The 22,364-nt window shown below is 43.0% G+C and overlaps 1 protein-coding gene across 4 annotated transcripts in view; it reads right to left on the reverse strand.

Moving 5' to 3' along the window:
- LOC137426779 (protein unc-13 homolog D) overlaps positions 1–22,364 on the reverse strand; it is a 101,702-nt gene that overhangs the window by 49,906 nt on the left and 29,432 nt on the right. For all 4 annotated transcript variants that reach the window (XR_013623615.1, XM_078779024.1, XM_068115650.2 and 1 more), the window contains exons 10-13: positions 21,725–21,817; positions 20,066–20,151; positions 15,935–16,049; positions 224–348 (exon numbers count right to left, since the gene is read on the reverse strand). Coding sequence is in view for 3 of the 4 variants with exons in the window: in XM_078779024.1 (XP_078635150.1) it covers positions 224–348; positions 15,935–16,049; positions 20,066–20,151; positions 21,725–21,817 (419 nt within the window). In the remaining variant the exon portion in view is untranslated. The remainder of the gene's footprint in view (positions 1–223; positions 349–15,934; positions 16,050–20,065; positions 20,152–21,724; positions 21,818–22,364) is intronic.

Consider the following 22,364-nt stretch of genomic DNA (forward strand, 5'->3'; position numbering starts at 1 on the left):
GAATATGGAAGAAAAAGAAAAAGTACTCCTGCATTTCTGTTTTAAATGCTGCGCAACATTTGTCAGAAACTATACGTGTGTGTCATGCACACACATACGTGTTGTTAGGGTTAGGGTTAGGGTTAGGGTTAGTACACAGGCTAGTGACTCTGCTTACCTATTGATCGGTAAAGCTCCTCGGAACAGAAGAGAATGCAGCAAGAATGATGTGCAAGTTACTCACTTGATAGTATCACAAAGTAATTTGGGACTCTCTCTCTCTGAGGCTGGGAAGTTCGCTTCAATGTCTTTCAGCTTGTTGAGAAATTGTTTCTTGGTACTTTCCAAACTTTCACGCAGCCTCGGTTCCTGCAGACAACGTGGAAAAATTAATCTCTTGCCTTTGGATGACAACCAAGTTATTTACAGTACCGGTAGTTGATAGTATGGCCGATACTGTCTAGTGATAAGTTAGACTTTAAAAGAGTACAATATAACGATAAGAGTTATGGTGCTGTTACAGCTGGAGGAACAGCATTTTGGATCATGAGAAGGTAAAGTTAAAGAGATTGATAATGGATGACGATATCATATAGATGCCGTGGACAAAGATGGCGTCTTGTCACGTCCAAGTTTCCTCGATGATATATCTATGTCTACAGTCAACTATATAAAGCTCTTTCTAACCACTGACACATGGATTCACTGATATAAATGTCTAATACTTACTTGGTGGGTTACAAAGCTGAAATTTTGCATTCTGATGCAACTTAAAGTTAATATTCCAGGAAAAGAAATCACAAAACCGATGGAAATGTCCATAAACGAAAATATCCGCGAATAACATTTGGCCGGTTCAGAATTGTTCTGCTCATGTGGGTCACGTGATCCAAAGCGAAGGAATTTTCACCTGAACTGGTTGCTCGGCACCCACCTCCTTTGGACCTTATGTTTTAACCTTTGCCGTACTTACATTAAAAATGACTAGAGCTGCAAACTTTTCAATAAATAACTTATTCTAATCAGTAATTCTAGATGCAACCACAATCCACTTCATCTAATGTATAAAGCTCAATTTGTGTTTGTTTATTTGTTTATATATGCTTCAAAAACTAAAAAAACACGACTGAACCAAATCCAACCAAATTTTGCATGTTACCTAAAGGTTCCCCAAGTATTTTTTTTTTTTTTTTTGTCAGGGTAGCTTATCTGGGGGAAAGGATTCTGGGTGGGGTAAGACCTCAGTTCTCTTGATGTAAAGGTGTATCATATCGCACCACCTGGTGGTAGCTAGTATTACAAGTCATCTCCCTTTAGGCTGGTTAAAAAAAAATTCCTGCTTATCATCACTTTTTTTCAAAAAAGTGGGTAGGGAGGAGGATTTTTTATTTTTTTTCAGAGTTAAATTTTAATGGATTATGCAACGCACAATATGTTTTTTTTCTTAAATACATATACTTGATCGGACATACATGATGAATCAGAATCATGTTATGATTTCTAAACTAGTAAACCTTCGTATGTATGCACTGATACGATTCAAATAAAGAAAATAAATAAAACCTATGTCACATTGAGTTCTGTTTACTTTTAATATTTGCTGATACATACAACAATGGTAGACCAAAACTTCGGCTTTTAAGAATAATGTCCGGTTGCCATACATGTATCTATCAGCAGCTATTGCCATAGCATTCATACATATCGAAAGCATTATGTTCATTGGTCTTCTGTTGGTTTGGCTGATCCAGGACAGTAATAACGAACTCAATGAAATTTCCAAGGGTATTGATGACATCTGCCAATGTTGAATCTCTAGCTGCAACATGGGTCATAGTCTTTTTATCTCCCACTGAGATGTTTACCACTCCATTGATGTCCTCAATTGGTACACCTGAAAAATAAAAATCACTATAAAATATACTTGTATATTGTCTACTATACTGTTTACCTATCAGCCAAGCCACAAACATCAAGGTGCAACAACAACAACAACATGCATTTTAAGGCCATGTTCCCTGCTAGAGCGGGGGTTAGCCTTGCGGTCCCCATGACAATCTTCTCCATTTTGCCCTATTTTCTGCATCTCTCCTTGTTAACCCCCTTGCCCGCATTTCTTCTTCCACCATCTTTAGCCAAGTCTTTCCCGGTCTTCCCCGTCCTCTACTTCCTTCTACATTAACTTCCATCACTCTTCTCAACCAGTCACTTTCATCCTTCCTCAATACATGACCAAACCATCTCAACCTGTTCCTCTTCACAGCATCAATCACAGGCAATATTCCCATAATCTTTCGCAATTCATCATTTGTCTTCCTCTCTCTCAACGATACTCCGCACATCCATCGAACCATTCGCATTTCCACCCTTTCCAGCCTTCGTTGCTGCTCTATGTTCATTACCCATGTCTCGCTCCCATAAATCATAACACTTCTCACACATGCAGCATACACCTTTCCCTTCAGCTTCAGCGACACTCTCCTCCTCATCAGCACGCCACTCAGTTCCCGAAACGTCTTCCATGCACATCTCACTCGAGCAACCGTTGCCGAGTCTGATCCACCTTCTCCATTCAGCATGTCTCCGAGGTAGCAAAATGTTTTCACACCTTCCAGGTTCACGCCGTCTCCAAGATCCAACTCAACATTTTCTCCATCTGCAGCTCCCTCTGTGCACACCTTACATTTGAATGTAGCTGCCACACTGGTTAATGACCCTCTCAGACCACTACATTTTTGATGAACCCACTCAGCACACATTGTACATTGAATGGAGTTCACTCCGACACCCTTCCTGCACACAGCACACGGCCACTTCCCAGTTCTTTCCACCTCACCACATGCTTTACCACTTGCCATCACCTTTGTCTTTCCGATATTCACCTTCAGACCTTTTGTCTCCATACATTCCTTCCATTTGTTCATCTTTTCCTTCAGTCCATCCATACTTTCCGCAATCAACACCAGATCATCTGCATACAACAACTCCCACGGTAAACCCTCCTTTACGGTCTGAGCCAGCACCTCCATCACAGCTACAAATAGTAGTGGACTTAGTACCGACCCCTGATGCACTCCCACCTTCACCTCAAACTCACCACTGTTCCCGTCCTTCGTCCTTACAGCTGTGCGTGCTCTTTTGTACATTGCCATCACTACTCTGATCAACCATTCCTCCACTCTTAACTTCCTCAATGCCCATGTCAATACTTTGCGTGGAACCCTATCGAATGCTTTCTCCAGATCAACAAACCCAAAAAACAACTTCTTCCTCTTATCCATGTACTTCTCCTGCAACTGCCTCACAATGAAAAGCGCATCTGTCGTTCCTCTTCCTGGCATAAATCCAAACTGCATTTCGTCGATCTTCACTTTCTTCCTTATCCTCCTCTCCAACACCCTTTCCAATACCTTCATTCCATGCTCCAATAACTTTATCGCTCGGTACGAGCCACACTCCAGAGGGTCACCTTTCCCCTTGTATAGAGGGACGAGGGTACTCAGTTCCCAATCCACTGGAATGCGGCCTTCTTTCACCACCAGATTACCTTCTGTCATTCTGTTCACACCCCAACTTCCTGCTGCCTTCAACATATCTCTCACAACTCCCGTCGGCCCTCCCGCTTTTCCACTCTTCATTGCTTTTATCGCTTCCTCAACTTCCTTCTCAGTTATCTTCTCTGCCGGTCCTAAAACTGGGTTACTCTCTATGTTGCCATCCCATTCATTCTCTGTATTCAACAGCATTTCCATATATCTTTTCCATCTTCCATTAATTCCATCTGGGTCGACAACGATTTGTCCCACTTCATCCTTCAAGCAACTCACCCCCATCACATCACACCTCTCTTTCGCTATGTGCTTTGCAATCCTGAATACTGCTTTCTGACCCTCTTCCGAATCCAAGCGTTCTCCGAACATTTTCCTACATGCCTCCTGCGCCTTTGCTACCTCTTTCTTTGCAGCCTTCCTGGCTGCCTTATAACTTTCATGCTCTGCTGTTTCTGCTCCCGTACCCTTCGCCTTCTGCCACTCTTTGAACTTCTTCCTCTTCTCGTCAATCCTCTTTCCAACCTCAACATCCCACCACCATGTTTCCGAGTGCCTCGGTGGTCCTTTTGTCCATCCACATACCTCACCAACGGCTCCCAACAGACTAGCTTTCATTGACATCCAACCACTTTCAAGCTCAACCACATCATCCTCTACCCTACTCAGCCTCTCTTTTAATGCCTCCCTTACTGTCACCTCTTTCAACCTCCACACCTTCATTCTCGGTTGGTACTTCACCCGCCGAGCTCTCCTCGCACCTTTCACCCTTATGTCGCAGACAACCAAGTGGTGCTGTGAAACAGCCTCCTCCCCCGGGATCACCTTTGTGTCCCGGAGGTGCCCCCTATCTCGCCGACGCACCATCAGGTAGTCAACGGTTGTCGTCGACCCACCTGACGTGTATGTAACAAGCTTATTGTCCTCTTTCTGGAACTGAGTATTACAAATCAACAAATCAGCTCCATCAGCAAACTCCAAAATCCTTTCACCTTCTCCATTTCTCACACCATATCCGTAACCCCCATGAACTCCCTCAAAACCATCCATACTCCTTCCCACATGTCCATTCAGGTCTCCTCCCACCACAACAACTTCCTCATCTTTCACGTTTTCCATCAGCTTCTCTATCGCACACCAGAACTTGTCCTTCTCTTCATCGCTTCGACCAACCTGCGGAGCATATCCCGAGATGACGTTCAGCAAGAGCTTTCCAATCATCATTTTCACCATCATCAACCTATTAGTGGGGGGGCCAATGTAGCAGATTGAAATGCCCGGTGAAATTGCTTGTTAATTTTTGGACACTGGTTGGGCTGTCTTTAGGGATGATATAAGTTCTAGAAAAAACATGTCTCCAATTGTTTCAAGTTCTTTATGGCGGCCATTTTGGATTTTCAAAATGGCGGATGTCGAAAACGTAAAATTCCATTATCTTGGCTTCTAAATGACCTAGAGTTTCGATTCTGGTGTCCAGTTGTACATTTTTGGGGATAGAGAATTGAATGAAACCTTCTTTAATAACCTACAAGGGATAAAAATAGGTTTTTATGGCACAGCCGAACCAGTGTCCAAAATCTAACTTAATGCACATCTATCTTAATTGTTATTTGTTATTTGTATGTTCCAGATTCGTGACCCTGAGCTATGATGGAGCCAAAAAGCAAGAAAACCAAGAAAGAAACTGATTTCACACTTTGCATTCAGTGCCAGGATCCCCAAAGTGCACTAGTGACTGAGCCAGCACTGGGCTCATATGCAAAGTTTCTCCAGTTCATCCAGGAGAGGGCACGATATGGTGATGCCGACTTCAAACAGATCAGCGAACGATTAAGCTGTTTCACTGCCACTGACTTGAGGAACAATAAAGCAAAGTGGCACCGGGCATGTTATGGATCTACATGCAACACTGCTCACCTGGAGCGTGCTAGAGTTCGTCACCAGAAAGCCTGCGAACATGGCGACACCCAGCATCTTCATAAGAGGTGTGGACGTCCTTCTTCTGCACCTGCCGCTGCAAGTACCTCAGGTTCTACGCAAGACGAGACTCTTCGCTTCACACGTTCATCATCAACTCCATTCAACAGAGACCTTTGTTTCTTCTGTCAAGAGGTCACTAAGGAAAGTGTACATGTTGTATGCACGTTCAACGCAGGTAAACAGCTGAAGAAAGCTGTTGAAGAAGGCAGCAACCACAAGTGGAAAGTTCAGCTGAGTGCTGCCATCAGTGCATATGATGCTCATGCGATCGACGTCAAGTATCATCTCCCATGCTGGGTGCAGAATGTCCAACGTGCTCCCAAGAGTGGGACATCAAGTGATGACAAAGAACACATACTGCAAGAAACTAATGTTATCAAAATAGCCGCAGACATTGAGTTTGTCAGCCTTGTTCGCTCTCTACTCCAAGCTGGTGAAATTCTCAACATGTCTGACCTGAAGTCGGTTTACTCCAGGATTCTTGACAATAATGGTGTGCACAATGTCCCATCACCTACTACCCAAGGCATGAAGGAGAAAATCAACTCTCACATTGATGACGTTCACTTCATGAAACCAAAACGTCGAAACGAGTCAGACTGTGTATTCTCCACTGCCGTGCGTGATGCAGCTGTCGAAGATGCAATGACGAAGACAAATGAAAAAAACATCGAACAACTGTTTGAGAGTGCCTCTGTTCTCCGCAGTGCCATTGCTTGTCAGAACAAGCACCCATGGCAATTTGAAGGAGAAATGAACACTGATGATGCTGAAAAGCATGTACCCAAAGTACTCTATGCTTTCCTCCGCTGGCTACTGGAAGGACCAGCCACGAGCATTGAGCCAGAGACTATGCGCTCAGCCACTATTCATCGAGATGTTATAACCATCAGTCAGAACATCATGTACGGCTACAAGTCAAAACGCCAAGTCACGTACAAGCCCAAAGAGCCAGATGCACCATTCCGCCATCGCTTAGAATGTCCACAGAAGTGTCCACAGAGTGTCCACAGAAGGAGAAGGAGAAAATGATGTTCCTTGCCAAGCACCAAACAAACAATCTGCCACAGGTACCACGTATAGCTTCAAGACACGGTCAAACCCAGATGTCACCAAGCCGTACTCTGCGACGGACACAGTGTGGCTACTTTCACGCACAATCATGCGAACAGCTGAAGCTGAGGACGTACAAGACGACATCATCCCACCAGATGACCAGCTGCAAGCTGCAGAACCCCAGCATGCTGACCCTGTTGGGTCACTCGTCCACGATCCAAAACAACCACCTGGCAGTAGGATCAAGCATCACGATATCCCAACTTGGACAGCCTACAACTCACTGCTCTCCTTACCACGTTCAAGACAGCACCCCGATTGGGAAACTGACAGCAAAACAGTTCCTGTCGCACACCAACACCAAAGATGAGCTAACTGTCTATCTGGCAAAGAAAGCTCTGTGTCACTTTGAGGGGACTACCAAGGTCTTCATCGTCACTTCAAGGCAGGATGTCTTCTCCAACTGCATGGATATACAGCATCTCCGTAGCTCCCAGGAGGAGGCTGATACGAGGATCTTTCTTCACAGTCTAGATGCCGTCCGAAGAGGTGCAACACAGCTGTACATTCAGTCACCTGATACTGATGTATTCATCCTAGCACTCCACCGGTACCATGAACTATGCAAAGACACATACTTCATCACGGGTGTGGGGAACAAGAAGAGTCAAATCTCACTGGAACCAATAGTACATGAACTTGGTGTCAGGAAGGCTGCAGCCCTACCAGGATTCCATGCATTCACGGGAGCAGACCAGACTGGTCGGTTTGCCGGCAAGGGAAAGCTCACATGTTGGCAAGCCCTCAATAGGTGCTCTGTTGAGGTGGTATCTGCGTTTCATGACCTTGGGGCCTCTGAGGAGCTGAGAGCTGACACAGAAAGTGACATTGAGGCATTTGTATGCCAGCTGTATGAGCCTCGTACTACAGTTGTGGATGTGGGCAAGCTGAGGTGGAGACTGTTTACCAAGAAACAGCTAGAGGCACAGAAGCTGCCACCAACACGGGGAGCTTTACATGAAGCCATTGCTCGTGCACATTTCCAGGCCATGGTGTGGCATCAGGCTGATGTACCGGACCCCCAGCTTCCACAACCAACAGAACATGGATTAGCCCAGCGGCATAGTAAAAAATACGAAACCAATTGTTCAAATTGTTCTAAAAGCACCAAAATTGGCACACATGTAGATTAATACATTCTGAACAATTTTGGATATGGAGGCATTCAAGATTCCAACTTCCAATTTTTGGATTTTTTTTCATGACTTTTTCATGACCACTTTTTCATGACCACTTTTTGACCATGACCACTTTTCATGTGACCATGACCACATGACCACATGATCATGTGATTGATCATGAGTGTAGAGGTCATGATCATGACCACATGACCACGTGATCATGACCATGACCACATGACCACTTTTCATGACCACATGACATGACCACATGACCACTTTTTCATGACCACCCCCCCCCCCCTCCAAGAATTCCAATTCCAATTTTTGGATATGGAGGCATTCAAGATTCCAACAGACAATCCAACTGCACTGAGGCGCTGGATGGTTGCCGGACCAGAGGTTGACTGGGACTGGGCTTTTGGTCGACTATATAACTACAATCTGACCATACTGTAAACTCCCCGTACTCTGTGTATTATTTTGACTACCATTCCATTGCAATTTTGCCAGCAATTTGAGGGCCATTTTTGAGAAGATTCATCTAAATATCTGTTAAACACTTATTGATGTTAATTCTGATGTAAAAAAAAGGAATTTTGGCCCATCTAGCACCATACTAACGACACATAATGAAGTCTATGTAATGACGCTAATGGTAAATGGCGGCCATTTTGAACAATGGCCGCCATATCTTCCACAGGGCTAATCTTGAATGCCTCCATATCCAAAAATGTTTAGAATATATTAATCTACATGTGTGCCAATTTTGGTGCTTTTAGAACAATTTGAACAATTGGTCTGCTATGCCGCAGGACTAGATGGAGAGCAGAAGGAGATCAGCTGGTGCCCATCACAACCAAGGACCCTCCAGCCCCAGCTGCCATCACACATCTAATCAAATGTAACTGCAAGAAGACCCAATGCATGTCTCACTGCTCATGCAGGTCTCAGCATCTCAACTGTTCTGAGATGTGTATGTGTGGGGCAGATGAAGAGGTGTGTGGTAACACGGGTCAGGAGCGCCCCATGGGAATCGATAACACTGATGATGAGGAGGATGGAGATCCTTCAATGTAACAATGAACACTGCCAACTAAAAATATTGCACAAAGACATTATAAGTGTACATTTGAACACTAAAGTCCAGCCTTTATGTGATTTAGAAAAGTGAAAATGATGGAAAAAAAAAATATATATGTGTTGGCATAAGTGCGTGAAAATCCAAGATGGCTGCCATAAGAACCCTTTTGATCATATGTAGGTGTATAAATGTGTGTTTATTGGATTAAGTATCCGCAAATATGTACATTTGGACACCAAAATTAACACTCTAGGTCATTTAGAAGCCAAGATAATGACAATTTCGGTTTTCAACAAACGCCATTTTGATAATCCAAAATGGCCGCTATAAAGAACTTGAAAAAAATGGAGACATATTTTTTCTACAACTTCTATCATCCCTAAAGACAACCCAACCAGTGTCCACAAATTAACATTTGAATTCAACGGGAAAACATTGGCCCCCCCACTATATCACTCACTCTAGTCACACTCACCACACTGTCTACAAACTCCTCAGAAAACAGGACACCAACACCATTCATGCCCTCCGGGCACCCTTGCCACACAAACTTGTATTTCTGTCCCTGCCTTCCCTTCACCATTCTCACACCACTTCCCTTCCATCTCGTCTCTTGCACACAACATATGTCCACTCTTCTTCTGACCAATACTTCCACCACTTCTCCTGATCTCCCTGTCATTGTCCCCACATTCCATGTCCCAAACCTCAGAAACCGATCTCCACTTCGGGCTGCACCCTGCCCATATGTAGTTGTAATTGTCATGGTTCTCTTTTTGAGGCAATGTTTTTATGGCCGGATGCCCTTCCTGACGCCAACCCTCTTAGTCGTCTCTTACGACACGCAGGGATACGGTGTACCTATTCTGACCAGGGTACACACTGGGAAACGTTTAAAACATGTAAATTCTGGGGGGGGGGGGGGGGCGTCAGCATCACGGCTGCGGTTTAAACATATTCGAACAATATCCAAACAGAACGATGAAAAAAAAAAAAAAACAATCCGGGAAAAGTCTCCAAGCGAGAACGTGGATTTGAGAAAGAAGGAGCAGAGGCGGAAGAAAACGAGATACAGGGGGCGGGGCACAAGCCGAGGTGGGGAAAACTTGAAACATCTGTGGGGAAAACACAAGAAAAAAAAAAAAAACGCAAAAAACAAAACACAAACACAAAAAGGTGGGGAAAACACAAGGCACAAACAAACATCAAGGTGCAAACAACAAAAATGTGGGGAAAAATTGTACATTGAAAAAATGAGCACCCCCCCCCTCCCTACACACACACACACACACACACACACACACACACACACACACACACACACACACACACACACACACACACACACACACACACACTTCCTTTCACAACTAATAATTGCAAGTATTCATCAGTCTCAGATCAAATTCAGTGTTTTGTACTGAAATTCTGTTTTTTCCAAGTCTGGATTTGGTTTGGAATTTTGAACCACCCGGGAATGAAAACTAGAAATACAGATCTGGGATCCCAGTACAGATATATCGACAGATTTTAGTTTCGAACAGAACTGGAGTCCAATATTTCCCACCATTCTTTATGAATAAAATAAGGAAGAGCACACCCCATTTATCAGAAGCAAAAGCTTGCGGTCCATGTAAATGGCGAGTGAGGGGGAAAACTCACACACTAAATATTCAACAATAACAACAACAACGTACATTAAAACGGTTATATTTCTTACCATCAAGCGTTCCCGACACGAGCTCATAATACAGTTCATCTAGAGTGATATTTTCTGGCACTTTGACACCAACCCAGGCCTTTAGAACACTGGACGTTCACCGAATTTGGCAAACAACGAACGGCATTTTCTATCAAACTGTCGCGCACATGTAACTTGGCTCAGACAGTACGCGAGCACATACAAAATTCGAACCTGTTCCACTAAGCGGGAACGGATTTTACTGACTTCGCGAGCAAAAAAAGAAAAGAAAAGATTTTTTTAGGGGCGGACGACTTTTATGGGGCGGGCGGCGATGATAAACAGGATTTTTTTTTTATCCAGCCTAATAAAAAAAGTTTAAACAACTTAATAATTGTTATGAAATCAAGTCGCGACCTCGTTTTCCAGACATAAGGCTTTATTGAAATCTATCTCCACATACCCTATAAGCACAGGATAAAGAAGAATATTAGAACTACAGTAAAGATTCTACTAGCATTTCTCTACCCATAAGCAAGCAAATAATCATTCCCTGTCATACCTTACTCAAGCGTCCGCTCACAAAAGACAGAAACGAAAAACCAATCTCCTCCTTTACCCTACAACCCGTTATATTCTCTTCTCAAGGCCATTCCAACGAATCTTCTTCTTCATATTTCATCACATTAACCCTCCGTTAAAATACAAGCTAGCAAACAAACAAGAAAGCAACAAGCAACAGAGCAAAGCTCTACCAACCAAAACGAGTTGGCGGTTGGCACAATCTTCCAGCACGAATTCGATAAATCCCTTCAGTTTCTGGGTCCCCGGATCTCACAAAAGGAGAATCATCTTCATCAGTCCACTCCTTTTGAGGGCTCCCTGACACCGAGGGGATCTCTGTAACCTTGAAATTATCAACAATTACTTTATCCCCGGTCGATCCTTGCTGCGACTCCGCTTTGACAGGGGAACCCAAGAATCTGTTTCCTTTGTTGACAGCAGCCCACTGATCTCCCTCGCCACAAGGCACGAGATGGCGAACTGATACAGTAGTCTCACGTCCATCCGGCAGCCTAACATGAGCATAATCTGGATTTGCCTCTAGAATTTCTACGCGATCCGCCAACGGCTCATATCTACTTTATCTGACCACTCATCTCAGGAGAGCCTGACCGGGCTCTGCCAACCAAGAGGCCAACACTCGCCCACTGGCACTACATCGCTGAAAGTGAAATATGCATTCGTGCAGAGTTTCATTTGTAGCAGTACACAATAGCAACCGGATTGCGTGCAGTGCGTCAGGCAGTACACGCTCCCACTGCTGTGAAGGCAAACCGCACAACTTCAAGCTCATAGACACGGCTCTCCAGATCCACGGTCGATCATTGCCATTATATCGTTCCACCAAGCCATTGCCTTGAGGATTGTACGCTGTGGTACGGCTAGAGGCGACACCTCGATCCTGGAGAAACTGTTTAATCTCTCGAGACAAAAAGGCCGTACCTCGGTCGGAGTGAATGAAGGCTGGATATCTGAACAGGAAGAACAATTGCCGCAAACATTCAATCACCGTCGCCGAAGATATGTCAACGCACAGCTAAGCAAACGGAAATCTGGAGTACTCGTTGACAACAGAAAGAATGTACCGGCGCCCCCCTGCCGCCAGCAACGGATCCTTGAAATCCACGTTCAAACACTCCCATGGCCTTCTGGCATGAATCAGCGTTCCTATAGACGGTTTATAAAAACTCGGTTTTACTTTGGCGCACACGGAACATGTTTTACAATGACGCCGGACATCATCAATAGAAAAAGGCAGATTCATGAATATCATGTAAATCGCCAGTGGTCATTCCTGAACAGACAGGTTGCGATAGCGCATCAGCAGCCAGATTATCTCGTCCCCAGTCTATACACAATGTCAAAACTGAAGTCAGCTAATTATACGCACCAGTGAGCAATTTTCTCATTTTTAAACTTCTGCATATGACGTCCATCATACATGAACACAACGGACTGCTGGTCCGTGATTAACTGGAAATGTTTCCCTAGAAGAAATGGCGCCACCGTCTGATGGCTTCTACGATTGCGTATGCTTCCTTCTCGATAGCAGAATGTCGCTTTTCACTTACAGACAGTGTTTGAGAAAAGAAAGCGACTGGCCTTCCTGCTTGATTTAGGGTAGCCGCTATAGCACATTCCGAGGCGTCTGTCTTGATCATAAAAGGAATAGTCTCGTCGATCGAGGTCACAGCAGCATTAGCTATGTCAGTTTTCAATAGCTGAAACACAGCCTTCACGGCCACGTTCAGTGGAAATATTTTGCATTCCACCAATGGCCTTATTTTCTCTGAAAATTCTGGAATCGATTTGGAATAATGGGCGAACAATCCCAGTACTCTGCGCAATGCCACATGGTCGATGGGAGGGGCCATTTCGAGCAAAGGTTGCAGCCGAGCGGTGGCAGGTAGTATCTCCCCTCCGGTCATGGTGTACCCCAAGATATCCACTGTTTTGACGGAATAGTTACACTTATCCTTGTTGAAGGTCAGTCTGTATTTCTTCACAACATCCAAAAACCGCCGTAAATTTGAGTCATGGTCTACCTGATGCCGCAACTACAGTAAAGATTCTTCTAGCATTTCAGTATATAATTACAGATTCGATGGAATGGCCTTGAGAAGAGAATATAACAGGTTGTAGAATAAAGGAGGAGATTGGTTTTTCGTTTCTGTCTTTTGTGAGCGGACGCTTGAGTAAGGTATGACAGGGAATGATTATTTGCTTGCTTATGGGTAAAGAAAAGCTCATATAATCTTTAATGTAGTGCTAATATTATTCTTTATTCTGTGCTTATAGGGTCTGTGGAGATAGATTTCAATAAAGCCTCATATCTGGAAAACGAGGTCTCGACTTGATTTCACAACAATAATATGCATTACGGTGATGTTGAAATCTGTGTGAGAGTAATCACATTTTTCAAAATGTTTTATTTCAGTCATTTTAAGCAGAGGTTCAAACCAAAGCATCCAACACTGAGTTTTGCAGTGAAGCAGAAGTGATTTTTGCTCAGGCCATATATAATCAGCAAGGATGGTTGATGAAGGTGATGTTATCTGACTTTCAGGCAAATGGAAGATGATCTCTGGCAAATGATAGAGTGAATATAGCAGAACGTTTTTTGAAGTAGTACATACCGTCTTTCGATAAAATCCATCATTAAAGCGACGGGTACTTTTGTTAGTCAAATATATAAAGCTCTTTCGTAAACCACTTCATTACTCATATAAAGCTTACATTTATTATATCTGCACGTACGATGCACTTGAGTAGTTGCTTGCCGTTTGCAAGCATGCTTCACTAATACTGTATATATCTATATATATCTATATATACAGTCACATGACAAAGTAAGTACACCCCATGTAAAGTTTTGACTTTTTCAACATATTTCAACATACAGCTATTTGATCTTCATTTCAACAATATTGATAGATAAAGATGATATAATATAACAAATATCATGAAACATTTACATTTTGTAGTCAATTATTGTATAATTTAAATAAACATAAATGCAAATTTCGCATGTGGAAAAAGTAAGTACACCCCCACATGTATCACTGCTTCAAATACCTAAAATTAGAATCAGGTGCACCAGCTCAGGTGCAAATGATTAGAACATCGTTAGAGAGGATCTTGGAGGAACCTGTCTTATTTAAACCTCAGACATTTCGTTTAGTTTGCTCTTTGTTGTTGAAGTGTGCGGCGTCACCATGCCTAGATCAAAAGAGCTCTCTGAGGCCATCAGAAAGAAGGTTATAGATGCCTATGAGTCTGGGAAGGGATTTAAAAAGATCTCCAAACAATTTGAAATCAATCATTCGCCTGTTCGGAAGATCATCTACAAGTGGAGAAGATTCCAAACAACTGCCAACTTGTTCAGGCCAGGCTGGCCCAGCAAGTTCAGCCCGAGAGCACACTGCAAGATGCTGAAAGAAGTGTCTAAGAACCCCAGAATGTCATCACGGGACCTACAGGTAGCTCATGCCACTGTTGATGTCAAAGTGCGCGAGTCTACCATTAGAAAGAGGCTGCACAAATTTGATCTACATGGGAGGTGTGCCAGCAGGAAACCTTTGCTGTCCAGAAAGAACATCAGGGCAAGACTAAAGTTTGCCAATGAACACCTCGGCAAAGACCAGCACTTCTGGAACAATGTGCTCTGGACAGATGAGTCAAAGGTAGAGCTATTTGTCCACAGTACCAGAAGACATGTTTGGCGAAAAACAAAGACAGCATTTCACCACAAGAACCTGATACCAACTGTAAAGCATGGTGGTGGAAATATCATGGTTTGGGGCAGCTTTGCTGCATCAGGGCCTGGGCAGCTCACCATCATATAATCCACTATGAATTCTTCATTGTACCAGAGCGTGCTTGAAGATAATGTGAGGCCATCTGTTGGAAAGTTGAAGCTCAACCGAAGGTGGACCTTGCAACATGACAATGACCCTAAACATACCAGTAAATCCACCAAGGAATGGCTGAAAAGAAAGAAATGGAGGGTTCTGGAATGGCCAAGTCAAAGCCCGGATCTAAATCCCATTGAGATGTTGTGGGGGGATTTGAAACGAGCTGTGCATGCAAGAAACCCCTCAAACATCGCACAGCTGAAATAATTCTGCATGGAGGAGTGGGCAAAAATTTCTCCCAGTCGATGTCAGAGACTGGTAGACAGTTATAAGAAACGCCTTCTTGAGGTTGTTTCTGCCAAAGGGGGCACAACCACCTATTAGAGCCAAGGGTGTACTTACTTTTTCCACATGCGAAATTTGCATTTATGTTTATTTAAATTATACAATGGACTACAAAATGTAAATGTTTCATGATATTTGTTATATTATATCACCTTTATCTCTCAATATTGTTGAAATGAAGGTCAAATAGCTGAATGTTGAAATATGTTGAAAAAGTCCAAACTTTACATGGGGTGTACTTACCTTTTCACATGACTGTATATATATATATATATATACATGTATGATTAAAATACACCCTCGAGCTCGGTGGGGCAGCAAGACGGGTGGCGTCCCATAACAGATGAAGCTGTCTGCCCTACACCAACACATTGTCTCTACCTGGCTGCACACCAACCAGGGGGTGGAGTTGTAGTTGGGCACAAGAATAAGATTACAAATGATCCTTCTGACCTAATAATGGTGACATAACATTAGCGCCATGCGCACCACATTTAATTGCCTCCAATGCCTGAGAGGTTCTGTGGACATATTCGAGTTTGTTTTATACTCAATATATACGTATATATATATATATATATATATATATATATACACACACACACACATATATATGTATACATATCTACACCATATTGGCGAAATAATTACAGCTCTTGTATCACCTGGTCAGAGAGCTGTTCCTTTGGGAAATTGGAATTCAGGGACACCAGGAGAGAGTGGAGGTATGATATAGGTATCGGTCTGTCGGCATGGAATTTGCTGCTCAGAAGCCAGCGTCTGCACATGCCACAGGAACAGAGAACATTTTGAGAAGGCTTATAGAACAAAATGTGAAATGTAACTTGTCAACTTAATTGTTTTAAAAAACTTGCCGTGGATCTCTGCAAGACAACCTAGACTCGGTGTATTTTTCACCTGATAAGATGGAGAGGTTTTTGGCATCTCTCAACTCTGATTCTGCAACTGGCCCAGACAACGTCAGCTCATGTCCTGACATGTGCAACATGTGCTGTTGCTCTTTCACTTCCACGTTCTGCAGTGCGCACCCTATAATTTGCCCTTAGGTCATCTTCCATCTGCTCAGAAGTCAGCCAACCTCACCGCATTACATAAACTAGAACGGCACTCAGTAGAGAGCATACTTCCGCCGGGCTGAACAGTTTATGTTTTGTCTCAAACTTATCGGTCAGATCTGGACTCAGACATGAACCAAGATCTCGTCGGCTTGTCCTTGTCACTTAACCAACTCATCCACCAAGTTTTGTCATAAGTCGTTCACAACCGTATGAAATATGCTACGAGTATACAGTATATCGTTTTTGGCCCTTTATTTCAATGGTGAATAATCACTTCAAATTAAATAACTCTCTGATCCGGATCCGTATTCAGATCTTCCCCAAAATCTAATTGATATCGTCCTTGTCACACACACAAACTGTCTACCAAGTTTCGTCTGAATCCATCCACAACTTTTTGAGATATCATGCTATGTATCGGTGTATACCCGATCACTCAATGGTGAATAATCATTAAAAAAAATTATCTCATGTGGATCTGGATTTGAATCTTCACAAAAATTACATCAATTCATCCTTGTCAGATGCCCAACCTATCCATCACGTTTCGTCCAAATCCGTCCCAACCTTTTGAGATATCCTGCCATATATCGGTTTTAGCCCTATCACTCAATGGTGAAGAATCACTAAAAAAATTCCCAGATCCACATCCAGATTTGGATCTTCACCAAAATCGAACAATTTCGTCCTTGTCATATACCCAATCTCTCCACCAAATTTCGTCCAAATCCATCCACAACTTTTTGAGATATCCTGTTCACTGACAAACAAACAGACAAACAGGGATGAAAACATAACCTCCATCTACCTTTGGTGGTGGAGGTAACGTGATGCAAAAACGGATCCCCTTAATTACAGACCTATCAACTTACTTCATGGAAGCAAGGTCATGGAATCCATCATCACAGTTGACATCAAATCCTTCTTTTTCTCCATCAGCCTCATCTCAGACCATTAGTTTGATTTCAGACCGAGTCACTCTACAATGGACATGCTGCTTCTGTTCTTTCAACAATGGATAATAATAATAATAATAATAATAATAATAATAACAAGAAAGAGCAATCAGAGATTGCAGATCCTCGCCAAGACGTGTTTCTATGGTGTATTTTGTGTGGTGTTTGTTTCATGTTGTTTCGGATAAGGTTTGTTTTTCTATCCAAGATGGCTGCCTAACCACGTGACTTATGACGTCACCATTTTCACACTATATGCAGCAATGGTGTGAGATGATATTTGTAAAACTTTGCATTAATAGGGTAAGCACTTTCAGAGAAACCATTTTTTGAATATTTTCCTTAAATCCAATATGGCTGCCAAACCATGTGACTGATGGCGTTTTATTTTCAATGTTATATCCCCATGGGTAGTTGAACATATGGTTAAAAATTTGCATCAATACATTCAGTGCTTTTGGAGAAGAACAATAACTTCATTTATGCAGTTTTTGCATTAAATCCAATATGTCTGCCAGATCATGTGACTTATGACTTCGTTTTCGTTTTCAAACTTTTTTTTTTTCAAACTTTATTCCTTTCATCAAATCAGATTTCATCAGATCACATCAGGCAGATCCAAAAACTTTAAATATATAGTTTTTCTTATTGTTTTCAAACTTTATGCCCCAAGGCTAGTCGATCATGTGTGTGGAGTTTCGCATCAATCTAGTAAACCGTTCTGGAAAAGAAGAATTTTGAAGGTTTTCATTTTCAATCCAATGTGGCTGCCAAACCACATAACTGATGACGTCATCAATTAAATTCTCATACAATTTTTGTGTAAATGACGCTCAAGAAAGGTCAAACTGATCGGATCAAGCATTGTACTTGCCTCAAGACTGTACTCAAACAATCACTGATGACATTAGGTAGCAGAAACTGAAGTATTGTCCTAAACACTATCCTATAATCAGATAGCAATTCCTGCTAATGAAACCCTGAAGCCGGTACTAGCCCATCTTCCCAATTATTAAAGCTGGTCATGATCAAAAGTTTGAGTTGTAGAGGAAATGTTCATTATGTTACGGTTCCATCACTTCCCCCTTTGTTGTTATTATATACTTGTAGGATTTTGTTTCAGGTAATATTGTTGTTAACATTTTTGTGTCCTCCTCCTCTGTCCGAGCAGCGCCTCCATTACAGGCCGATACGCCATTTTGTCCTTGAAGAGGCTGTCTGCTTGGTGCATCTTGTTTTGTCATTGGGATTCCCATATCGACCTCACCGTGTGAATTGCCGTTGGTTTCCATATCGGCTCAATTCCCATATCGACCTCTCACCTCGTAACTCCTCATCCATAGCCGCGCCAATACCTGCCTGTTGTTTTGCCGTTCTGCACAATTTCGACCTTCACCGCATTGGGATTTGTGCACGGACTTTGGGGAATGTTACATCCCATTCACGTTTGGCGTATCGTGAGTTCCTTGCTTTGAGAGCATTGGGGAATTATGGTACCATCACATGTGTTGTTCATTTGATGCAAGTGATATTTTCATTGTACTTTCTTTAATAGTGTTATTATTGTGTATGTGAGAGTTATTAATACAATTACTTGTTTTGTTCTACAATTGCATTGGTGTGGTTTTACCATGGTTTATAAGAACACTCAACAAGCGTTACGCCGAGGTCCCCCGTCGTTGAAGTGATGTGAGTTGACAAAGTGAGACGCAAGGCGGCCATCTTGGATTTTGACGTGGCGACCCAATTTTCAATAGCGTTCTCCCTTATGCGCAGATACACCCACACACCAGATTAGAAGTTAGTAGTTCGTTTATTTTTCATGATATTTCGCTCACAAGGTTCAGACATATATACGGTGGCGGCCATCTTGGATTTTGACGTGGCGACACAATTTTCAACAGCGTTCTTCCTTATGCATAGATACACCCAAACACCAGATTAGAAGTTGGTACTTCGCTTATTTTTCAAGATATTCCACTCACAAGGTTCAGACATACATGGCGGCGGCCATCTTGGATTTTGACGTGGCGACCCAATTTTCAATAGCGTTCTTCCTTATGCCTAGATACACCCACACACCAGATCAGAAGTTGGTACTTCGCTTATTTTTCAAGATATTCAGCTCACAAGGTTCAGACATACATGGCGTCAGATATACATGGCGGCGGCCATCTGGGATTTTGACGTGGGTTGCACCCACACACCAAATTAGAATTCGGTCCTTCGCTTATGCACGGACGCACGCACGCACACTCGCACGCACGCCCGCACTCACTCACGTACGCACGCACGGACGCACGCATACACGGACGGAGGGGAAAACCATAGTCCCCCTTTCGCTCCGCGGTGCGACGGGGGACAAAAAAACAAATCTTTCTGCCGTGTTCCCGCTCCAGACTCTGAGGTGCATCGTAACCGGGGTTTGGGCAGGTAATATGTAACAATTAGTTGAAATCTTATCTGTGACAGTGCTTTGCCAATTTAGGAGAGCAGTTTATGATGTCTGCTAATAACAGGTGTGTGTGGCTTGAGTTTTTTGAACAATGCAAAACTTTTTCCCAGAAATCTAAGGCTCAGGAAGGAGGTTTTATTCATTCTTTTACATCAGTTACAAAGACATAAGACAATCTACAACAACAACATCGTATGTGAGATCAGATCAGAATACCCCAGCATTATGAGCTATGCGCTTAGACGGGAGTGCCAAACATGACAACCCATGTCTGTGTCGGCAGAGTGTCATGGCAAATTAACTTACGCAAGGCATATCTGAAATGGTGTGAGATCCAAGTGAACAGCATAGTCAGAAAGTATGGCGGTGTTATGCTCCTTCAGATCTTCAGCCTGCAGTCAAACACAAGTACACATGCACAGGCTCATACACCAAGCCTAAAGTCAGAATCATGGTCAGTTCCTGCAGATTGCATCTGCTCCCTTGATTCAGTTCAAATAATGCACAGTCCTTCATGCAACAAGCCTAGCAAATTGCGCAAATATTTGGCAATGGTGTCAAGTCTTGTTTGTTGAAAGCCATACATTCTGTTTAACCTATTCATCATTTCTACACATAGCAAGTGACGCCTGGCCTTGAGAGAAGGCCGGGAATTGTCTGGAAAAAACAATGATACAGATATGGGAATGTTTGTATTACTAATCCTGCCAGGCCATGAAAGGTGGCCATGTTGGCCAAAAACACAACAGTGGGGTCAGAGGTCCAGATGGGGAAATGAGTCGACACGCTTATTTCATCTGGAATGTCAAGACGTGTTCCTGTCTTGATTATCTCACATGTCTCTCGCCCAGTTGTTGCCCGGCTGGAAAATATTTGTTTGAGGTAGCATTTAAAACGGAAGACTACTTGTACGCACTTGTAACGCATATATAAAAGCTCAACAAAAATCACAGGAAAATCTACCTGGTTACTAAGTCAATACCTAGACCATTGTTGGTTAACAATTTGCGGAGCAGGTGTTTAAGACAGTGTGAATATCAAAGTATACTAATGAGCAAGTTTTCATTGGCATACTTTGAAGTTCTCCAACTTACTCTCCAATGAAGTTCGCCAAAAAGTGAATATCTGAGATACGTCGAAATGCATTTTGACTACGATGAAAGATTCCGATGCGATCCGACTACAATGCACTGATCCACTCTTCAGGTGGCATTTCCGTGAATACTTGGAACCGCCTTTAGGGGCCATTTTTCCCCACAGAGCGGGGGTTGGCCTTTTTTGGGCACCGTGGTGCCCTATTTGAAGCAATGTTTTATGGCCGGATGCCCTTCCTGCCGCCAACCCTGTTGGTCACCTCTTGTGACATACAGGGAGTTACCAGTGAGCGTACTCAATTTGCCGACCTCGGAAGGATGACAGGCCGAGTCAACCCCCCTGGGGTTAATTCAGCGATCGACCAGGATTCAAACCCAGGATCCTAGGATCCCAAGCCTGCACCCTAACCGCTAAGCCAAAACCAGGCTTATTTCCACTCATACTTGGAGGCAGGAAAATTGCAGTTGCTCAAGCGTATGAATAAATTACTTGCATAAATTAGTCGTCTTTGTCCTGCACTGTAGTAACTTTAAAACCTCCACCATTTCAAGTGAGAGCTCTCTTTTTCCAAATCCGAATAGCAATTGGTGGAGGAAGCAATTCTTCCTGGTTGCGGCAATTGTTGTGGCTTCATCCATAAGGGGCTTTCCAGGTTTAAAAAAAACTCCAGATAAAAGCAAATATTATTGTACCTATTGGCTTGGTATCCCCCTTTCTTGGGTGGTGAACATCATTGATGAGGATCAGTCATGTAGTTTTATGTTTTGTGACAACTCACCTAAATACAATCACAAAACATAATCACCTACATGAAAACCCACGATTACTGTAATTTGAAATTGTGCCTACGACGTTGTAAAAAGAACACACCTTGGATGCCGAATCTTTCCACATCATCCTGTCCAACAACGAGATGTAAATGCCCAGTGAAGATCGACCTTGCCTGGTGAGCGTGGTATCTCTCTGAAAGCAAATGGGAATTGAGATTTAGGGACAAAGACAAAGCAATTTGCAAAAAACAGACCAACACTCGATAGACTCTAGGACTAGGTCATAAACCTGAAGAATTATGGTTATGAGAGAGCTGTGGGGCTTCCTGGCTGATGTGATGACAAGCACGCAGCCAAGGCAATGACGCAAATGAGCTGCGTCCAACATCTGACACAGAGGAACTGCACATGAAGACAAAGGAAAACGCTCCGACTGGAGGCCGGTGCATATATACTTCTCAGTCTGTTACCCAATAGATTTCTATCGATCCAGATCAATATGGATACAATTTATGTTATCATGGTGTTTCGTGGAACATACCTATCGGAAGTAACATTTATCGTAACCACAAACTATTGAGTCAATTCTGTCCAACGTATGATTACCTTTTTAAACAGTGATCGATACTGTTGCTTAACACGAAATTTAATCAAATTAGGAGGAAGCCCCACGTCTTTGATCCACTTCATGCTTATCACGTTCCCCACAGATTGATGGACCTGAGCTGTCTCGAAGAATC

Source organism: Myxine glutinosa, chromosome 5, assembly GCF_964187855.1.
Source record: "Myxine glutinosa chromosome 5, kmMyxGlut1.1, whole genome shotgun sequence".
NCBI classification, from domain to species: domain Eukaryota; kingdom Metazoa; phylum Chordata; class Myxini; order Myxiniformes; family Myxinidae; genus Myxine; species Myxine glutinosa.